The sequence below is a fragment of the Gossypium hirsutum genome, chromosome A11, assembly GCF_007990345.1.
Source record: "Gossypium hirsutum isolate 1008001.06 chromosome A11, Gossypium_hirsutum_v2.1, whole genome shotgun sequence".
NCBI classification, from domain to species: Eukaryota; Viridiplantae; Streptophyta; class Magnoliopsida; order Malvales; family Malvaceae; genus Gossypium; species Gossypium hirsutum.
The window spans coordinates 38,953,655-38,962,051 of NC_053434.1; the positions used below are offsets into that span (position 1 = coordinate 38,953,655).

The following is an 8,397-nucleotide window of genomic DNA, read 5'->3' on the forward strand; positions in this document are numbered from 1 at the left end:
TCAAGGTTAGGTTGTGTAAATGAGGTAATGATAGGAGGATTTGGGAAATGAGATAATGGAATGGTATTTACCGAGACGACCGTATCGATTGGTCCTTTAGGGTAACACTATAATGACGGTATATGGCGTAATACAATAGATGAAAGAGGCTATGGTAGTCTGGTATAAAGTACATAGCATGAGACCATGGATGAAAGATGTCATGGTTGCATTATACATGGTAATGATAATGGTGTAAGACCATAGATGAAAGACACCATGACATCAAGGTAAATGGTATAAAGTATGCGATGTAAGACCATAGATGAAAGACGTTATAAAAACTAAATTCAATGAGTAAGACCATGGATTAAAAACTCTATGGCATCACAAGATAGTACGTCGGGAGGGCAGATCAGTATAAGATCATGGATGTATGACTCCATGGCATCTACAAAGTAAATCCATCAGGACAGTAAACACGAAACAAAGTAAGTCTACTGGGATAGTAAACACAAAACAAGTAAAGTCCATCGGGACATTAAACACGGGCTCTGTTCGTAGGAACATGAGAAAAAAAAATAAGAAATGTCAGGGATATGAGAAGTAAGGAATGAATTTGTCGAGATAGCGAAGTGTCAGGGATACAGTCGAGCAAAGAATTCGACTAGAGGAAAGTTTCATAGCAAGCCAAGTAGCTCGAAGGATTGGATGGAGCCCGCCACCCTAACAAGGTAAACTTGTCATAAGTGAACAGGGAGTAAATTTATATTTAATTTATTTTACGATTGTTTACCCTTCTGTGATAGGGTTAATCATGATCGGTATAGGAACTCACTAAGTTCAATCGAACTTACGAAGTTAACTAATGTTCACAGGACTTGTGAGGGTGATCGAGGACTAAGAAGAGGAACTAAACCAGGTAAAGTGAAGATCAAGGATCATTGTTGGATCGAGTCATGCACATAGGAAAAGGATACAATTGGAGGCTTCCCCATAGGATTATTAACGATGAAGCCCGATAGCACAATTAGAATTTGGATTTTAGGACACATAGTCTTTAGTTAAGGTTTAAGATTTGTAAAATGGCCATTGTAAATAAAAAAATCATATTAGAGATAAGAATATAAGAGACTAAGCATTTGGTGGCTTAAGGCCTTAGTTATAAGAACTATTATTTTTAAATTTTATAATTTTAATTTAGACTGTTTTATAGCAGTTAAGCTAGCAATTATTAAGCATAGGTCCATTTGTGACGCTCTATACCCGGATCCGACAGACGGGTCGAGCATGGCGTGTTACACGTAGAAAACATGTTGGCATTTAGTGATACTATTTGTCATATGATACTTCCATCATATCTTTAATGTCAAATAACAACATAATAATTAAAATGTTACAAATCGATAATGTTACTGAAATTAAATTTTGGTGACCAAAACTTAGTTTAAACTAGATGTGTTCATGGGTCGGATCGGGTTAGATTTGGGTTGGATCTAAGCATGATATTAATATACTTTATACTTGCCCAAGCTTGGCCCAGCCCGAAATATGGGCCTAGAATTTTGCTAAAATTTTACTCAAACCCGCTCATATTTCCAAAAGATTAACCCAAGTCTATTTTAAGTCCGTCCATATTATATTTTAAAAATATTTATATTATATTATTTTAATATTAATATTTTTTTATTTATTAAAATTTTTTATATAATCATCTTAACATTATTTTAATGTTTAAAGTAATATTATATATTTAGTATAAATTTATTTTTTAATGTATTATAAATAGCATAATATAAATTATTATAATATTAAAAATAGATCAAATTTATTTAAACCTTAAACAATCAAGCTCGAATCTAACTCGTATTTTAAAAAGAGTTAATTTTTTTTTGAATTTTTTTTATCAAACTTTAATATTTTTTACCAATTTTTTTTTAAAATCTGGACGTGCGCTGGAGGAGTAACTTACCCAATAAGTCTAATTTAAATAATGCATAAATCACTATTTTTTTTAGTTTAACCAAACTTATATATCTCTAACATTTCCCGACTCACTCCCATCTCATACTTTCTCTCCGTCTCTGTTGACTTGGTTGTGGAGAAACCTTTTTTTTTTTTTCGAAGGCATCAGTTTACATCGCTATTTGAAAGCTTGATGAGTAGGGTTGTGCTAGGCTTGCCAGGGCCATGGGCTGAGGATAACCGTGAGCCCTCTGATCATTACACTACCAAAATTGGTGGACTTCCTGTATTTCTCCTTCTCCCTCTTTTCATCTTCATATGTATTCATGTCCTCTGCTAGTTCAAGCCCTTCAGCTGAGTAAATCAATCTTTGTGGGTTTTCAAGCAAAGCATGAAGAAGGCTATCTACAAACACATGGGTTAATGTAGTTCGGATTTTGGGTCGTCTTTTGATCCTTAAATTAGTGTGGGTTCGGAGGATATTTAAAGCTTTTGTGCTCCCTCACTAGCCTTCAGCCTTTTCCTTAGACATCTACTCAGCTAAACCTAGCAGAGGACATCAACAGTTAGTTTTTTTTTTCTGGGTTATGTTTTTCTATACCTTCAACTTTGTTCTTTTAACAGGATTGGCCTCTTCCTATAGAGGCTTTGAAGTTCAACCCTACACTTATTCACTGCACACAATGTGGAAGTAAACTCTGTCTTGTTGCTCAGGTTTTTCTTATTCTAACTCTAATGCATTTTCTTCCTGTTATTGTCGACAAAACTTTTAACATTTGAATCCAATAAATTATATTATTTGGCTAAATTCCTGTTAAGGTTTATGCTCCAGTTTCAAGTGGAACTTTGAACGTAGAAGACCGTCTACTTCTTGTTTTTGGTTGTGTGGCACCAAATTGTGGTAGCTCTTCTCTCAGGTTGTTTCTCTGATTTGTTTGTTTGACCCTTGTTTATCATTGAAACATGATTCTTTTAACTGCATAGGTGTTATGTTCTCTTTTAGTCAGTGTTGTCAAGGCGTGTTCTTAGGTGCGCCTGCGGCACTGGACAGCAAAATCGCCTTAGACCCTTTCAGGAAAAGTCCATTTAATCAGGCGCACACCTACTGCACGTAGGCACCTATTTTTGTAAGGCGATAGCCATTAAAAAAGCCTTCCTAATTGAAGTTATCCTTAATTTCTTTTAATTTTCACTTTTTTTCGTTAGATATGCCTTAGTAAAAAGAGGATAGTACCAGACTCTAATACTTCTTAATATTTGAGTATTCAACAATAGACATTGACCATAAGGAAATCAAGTATATTGACCAATAAAAAAAATGCATGTTTTGTAGATAAACTAGACCAGACTTTAGAGTTTATTATAAATCTCAAGCTTTATATTACATATAAAAGTTCACACATTTACATATTGCACATTACTTTTCTCAGGCTAGTGCTTTTTTTTGCCTTGTGCGTTGCGCCTAAGGCAAAGTTAACTAGTGCTTATAATGCACCTTGTGCCCATCACACACCAGTGCTTGTAGTATGAGAATAATGGCTACTTAGATGTATACTTTAATTAATGAAATATAATTATATAGTTGGCGAGCTCTTCGGATTCAGAAAGTGGAAAATGAATCAAAGGAATCATCCTCCGCTGCTACTCTGGATAAAGCTCCTTCAGCTTCATCTCTTGTTTCTGTTCCAAAAACTAACTGGTGGGAGAATTTGAGTGATGAGGATAATGAAGATTTGGATTTGGAGGACTTGAGTAGAGCATTTTCTGAAGTGGCAAGCTTGAGTTCTGAGCCCAAGAAGACAAGTAGCAACCGGAATTCTGAGGGTGCTGTGAAGCATTCTTTGTCTTTAATTGCACAAACAAGAGGGGTTGATACTGATACACCAGGTGAGGTTGCCCTTATATGATGTATGATTGCATGTGATAGCTTAAACTCTACAATCTGTTCTACAATTAAGTGTCGTCGATGCTAATAATCACATCACAGCCAAGTTCTTCTCTACACTGTGGCAAACACTGCAGTCTCATTCTTTCTGTTTCATATATATCTTGTATTGGGTCTGGGGTGTTGCATTTTGATTTTAAAGTTGCTTTAAATTGCGATCTAAGTTTCTTTTCTTCATGTTGTTTGTATACTAATTTTGTTGTGCTAAAAGTCTTGCTGGATTCATTTTGTTCCTTTATTGCAGTGATGCCATGCTTCTACATTTATAGTCAGGCAGAACCATCATCAAAGGATTTTTCTTCTATGTGTTCAAATCACTTGTCACTTTCGGTCAAGGAGAAAGAAGGTGATGTTGATGATCATGGACAAGAAGAAACATGGGAAGCTGAAAATTATGAATATGATAAGGCTCTGAATGCTGACAGGACTTATCTCAAGTTCAAAAAACAATTGGATGCTTCTCCAGAGCAATGTTTTAGGTAATTTAGGGTTATTTGTTGAATGTCTATGCCGGAAACCCTTTTATAAATTGGCATATATGGACGACCTCTCATTACTGTCACCAGTATTAATGCAAAGCTAGAATGATGCATATTGTTCCTTATTGTATATTCATTGTTTCTTTGTTGCTAGCCCTTTGTTATGGCTCTAAAAGTTCATAAAAAAAATAGAATAATGAATGTACTCGAAATTTAAGGTCATATACAATATTTCTGAAAAGGTCTTGCAATGCGGTTAACCTTTTCTTTTCTTCTCAAGGAATCCCTGGTCAAGTTTATCTGCTTTTATGACTTACTGTCACCAAAACGAAAGGAGAATGTAACCAAAAGAAAATTGGGAAGCAATCACTTTGTTATCACCCAGATTACCGCAAAGTTTACACTGATTCCATTTGTAATTTGATTTGGGCACTGTTACACATTATCATTCTTTTCTGCAAGTAGAAGGGGAAAATGGAGAAAAATTAAGTTTTGATATCTTGATGTCTCAAATAGAGTGTTAAGTTTGTTACGGATCTTTATGTTCTCAGATATGCATTCGGTGGGAAACCTCTTCTGGCTACAACAGAGGTGGATAATGCTGGGAACTGCGGACTTTGTGGTGCATCAAGGCACTTTGAACTGCAGCTTATGCCCCCATTAATATATTTTCTGCAGGAAGTTGATGATTGTCATAAAGGTTCTCTGGAGAACTGGAACTGGCTGACTCTTGTTGTCAATACCTGTTCCAAGGTGAGAAAAAAAGAAAAGAAAAATGGCTTGTTCTGTTTGTTATTACTATGATCATTTAGCTCAGAATTTATATCAAAGAGCTACTGGGTTTCTTAACTTTAGTACAATATCTGCTATGCTTTCTAAACTGATAATTGTTCCTTAGGCCCCAAGTTTTAACTACTTATGAGATCAACCATTCTGCTTAAGACTGCAGATTCTTTTTACCTTTTTCCTTGTTTTGAGTGGAAAAAGCCTTCTATTCACCATGTGATATATATCTCTTTGCAGAGCTGTTCTAATTCATTTGATGAAGAGAAGTCCATCCATGGCCATGGTCAATGGTTTGTCGTAGAGGAGACTGTTATCGTGCAATTCGATAAGCCCTTAAATGAGTGTCTTCAACGCTATTTCTCATGATTTACAATTTTTGTCAAACATTTGTGTGAATCGGAACTCTTTCAGTCTTTAATCTATGTTGAGCAGCTTCCATGCATACAGAGATGAACCTACAATGATCCTGAAAGTTTACTGATTTATTTTATGCCCTTGACAAATCTAGAGTGTGTCATTATTATCTCCGACGGAGTGTTATGCATTGGTTGAAGATCGATGAGAGGTATCAAATTTTGTATCATGATCATTGGTTTGCTTTAGTTTATTACTTAAATTCTTCTGTTATCCTATGTAGATGGTTTTCATGGCATTAAATTGCACAAGGATCTTTCTACATGGCTTACTGGACTACTTACTGGACTACTCTCTTTAATCATCATCTATCTATAAACGAAGTCTTTGATTGAATTTGATGTCACCAACTCAAGAAAGTATTTATGATTTTATTTATAAATAATAGAATTTCAACTTTCAAGCGGCTGTGATGCATCTAGTCCCATCTGGGGGAGATCTTAGTCATCAGTCCATCTTTGGTGCGCAGGATAATGGATACAGTTGGAACAACTGGAGTTTCTCCCAATACATGAATACGATAGTTATAAATAATAGCAGATGCCACGGCTTTCATCTGAAGAAAAGCCACATCCTTTCCTAAACATGTCCTTGGCCCTGCATTGAATGACATGAACTTGTATGATGGCTCATGTTTGATCCCTCCTTTCTCGGTAATCCATCTTTCTGGTTTGAATTCAAAGCAATCTTCACCCCAGACCGACTTCATCCTTCCCATTGAGTACAAACTAAACACGATTTTGGTTGTTGGATGAATTGGATGCCCACTTGGAAGCGTGTCTGGTTTAAGAGGTTCCTTGTGTTGGAAAGGAACCGGGGGATATAACCTTAAAGCCTCACATAATGCTCCTTGTAGATAAACCAAATTCTTTACCTCCTTAGCATTGAACAGTCGCCTCTTTTTGGTTTCCTCTGCAGGTATTATCGATTGGAGCTCTTCAATGATCTTGTTTTCCACTATCGGATGCCTCGAAACAAGCCAAATGAACCAAGTAAGAGCAGAGCTGGTGGTGTCCCTCCCTGCAAGCATCATATTCAAAATGGTATCTCTCAAGAATTTATCATCACATGACTTCTCTTCAAGAATGTATGATGTTAAGATATCCACACCACCATCCACAGTTTCTGATATCATCCCTTGGTTCAAATCTTTCCTTTTTTGGCATATATATTTAGCCATAATATGATCAAGAACCTCCCATGCCTTTCTATATTTCTTTTCTTGTCCCATGTTCATCCACCTCTGCAACTTAATAAAGCTTTGTGGCGTGATGTGCCTATAAAACATCACTTCGGCAGCATCATCCATGGCCTTGGAGAAAGGAACATTAGGGAATTCGACAGAGAGGCAATTCGGGTCATAGCCAGTAACCAAGATGCAGGTAGCATCAAATGCGAACCTCTGGAAAACATCTTCTAAGTTAACAACTAAACCTCGTTTGGCAACATGGTCAAGAAGAGGAATGAGCCCCTCTTCCACCTTGGCTCCGGTAGTCCTTGACAAAAACCGGTAGAACAGCTGATGCCTCATGAACCCTTGAGCAGCTATCCTTTGTTTTCTCCACAAATCCATATCCACATTGAAAATCCCGTCTCCCAAGATGTCAAAAATCTGTTTGAATCCAGGTCCTTTGGGGAAGTTGTTAAAGTTGGAACTCATAATGTAGTGAATGTTGGAAGGATCGCAGGTAACCAGTACGTTCATCTTAGCAAACCCTTTGAAAAGAAAAGTGCAGTGACATATCTCGAGTGTGTCGGTAAACCAGTCGTGCAGTCGAGGAATGTTGAAGAGAAACTGTGGTATCATCCCAACAAGTGGGAAACTCTTTGGAGGTCCATGATACTTACCTCTTAAGCAGTAGAGAAGCAGAAAGCAAACGAGAGGCAAAAAAACTTCAAATAAACCCACAAACGCCATCAAATTGGAAAAGCTCTGGAAAATATTTAAATCAGCTTCGGAGTTCCATGTTCTTAATTCAATTTATAAAGGGAAGTTTAAGTTGCACTTGTCATGGCTCACTAATTTGTACGTATACGTTAAAAACAGCCCATGGTGGAAGAATGACAGATACCAGAAAGAAGAGGGATGGTGTTTTCAAAATCATCCAAAGATTTCACACTTGGTTACGGATACTTAAAAAACATTCATCAATAATGCCACCAAATTTGGGAGTTCTACCCACTTATCACTTATTTTATAAGATTTCAAAAATTTCCATGTACCATTTTTTCAACTTAACATGAACGTTTTAGCTATTGTCAATAGTGGAATTTAAAAAAATTTGGGTTGATGATAGAATGTATATAGAGCACAGTAATATATATATATAAGAAATGAGGCTTGCTAATTTATAATTTTTCTTATGGAGTTAAAAAAATGTATTATTAATGTATTAAATATTCACGTTTTAATTAAGTTTGTTTTTTTTATTTATTAAAACTTTGTTTGATAAAGCCATTAAAAATGACTTTTTTAAGAGGTTATAAGTTCAATCATAATTAATTACAATCAATATTTTTTTTATATAATACAATCAATATTTTCAAATAGTTATGTTGATGTCCTTTTTTAGTCTGTTTGATAGTTGAATTGAAGATGGTATGAACCGTTTGCAAGAAGAGAAAATAAGGTTAGAGGGAGCTAGAGTTTTATCTTCAGAGCATTCGCTGATACTTAAATTAACGATGGCACAAAGAATGAAATTTAGAGTGTAGAAAGGGTTAGATACCTCACCTTGCAAATAAAACCTAATTAGGGGTTGGGTCACTCGCATTGAGTCAAAGGCTCTCCTGAAAAGTGAGAGGGTTTGGACAAAAACATAGATCTAA

The 8,397-nt window shown here is 35.8% G+C and overlaps 2 protein-coding genes across 2 annotated transcripts; one reads left to right on the plus strand and one right to left on the minus strand.

Annotated features, from left to right (window-relative positions):
• Window positions 1-1,995: 1,995 nt before the first annotated feature.
• LOC107897635 (programmed cell death protein 2-like) lies at window positions 1,996-5,904 on the plus strand. Its single transcript, XM_041081950.1, has 8 exons — window positions 1,996-2,230; window positions 2,569-2,658; window positions 2,764-2,861; window positions 3,527-3,831; window positions 4,134-4,368; window positions 4,920-5,121; window positions 5,392-5,719; window positions 5,792-5,904. Exons 1-7 carry the CDS (start codon window positions 2,138-2,140, stop codon window positions 5,518-5,520), a joined length of 1,152 nt encoding a protein of 383 aa, XP_040937884.1. The 5' UTR covers window positions 1,996-2,137; the 3' UTR covers window positions 5,521-5,719; window positions 5,792-5,904.
• A 15-nt stretch (window positions 5,905-5,919) lies between these two features.
• LOC107897629 (alkane hydroxylase MAH1) lies at window positions 5,920-7,920 on the minus strand. The gene has a single exon (XM_016823146.2). The coding sequence runs from the start codon at window positions 7,484-7,486 to the stop codon at window positions 5,987-5,989; it is 1,500 nt and encodes a 499-aa protein (XP_016678635.1). The 5' UTR covers window positions 7,487-7,920; the 3' UTR covers window positions 5,920-5,986.
• Between the last annotated feature and the right edge of the window lie 477 nt (window positions 7,921-8,397).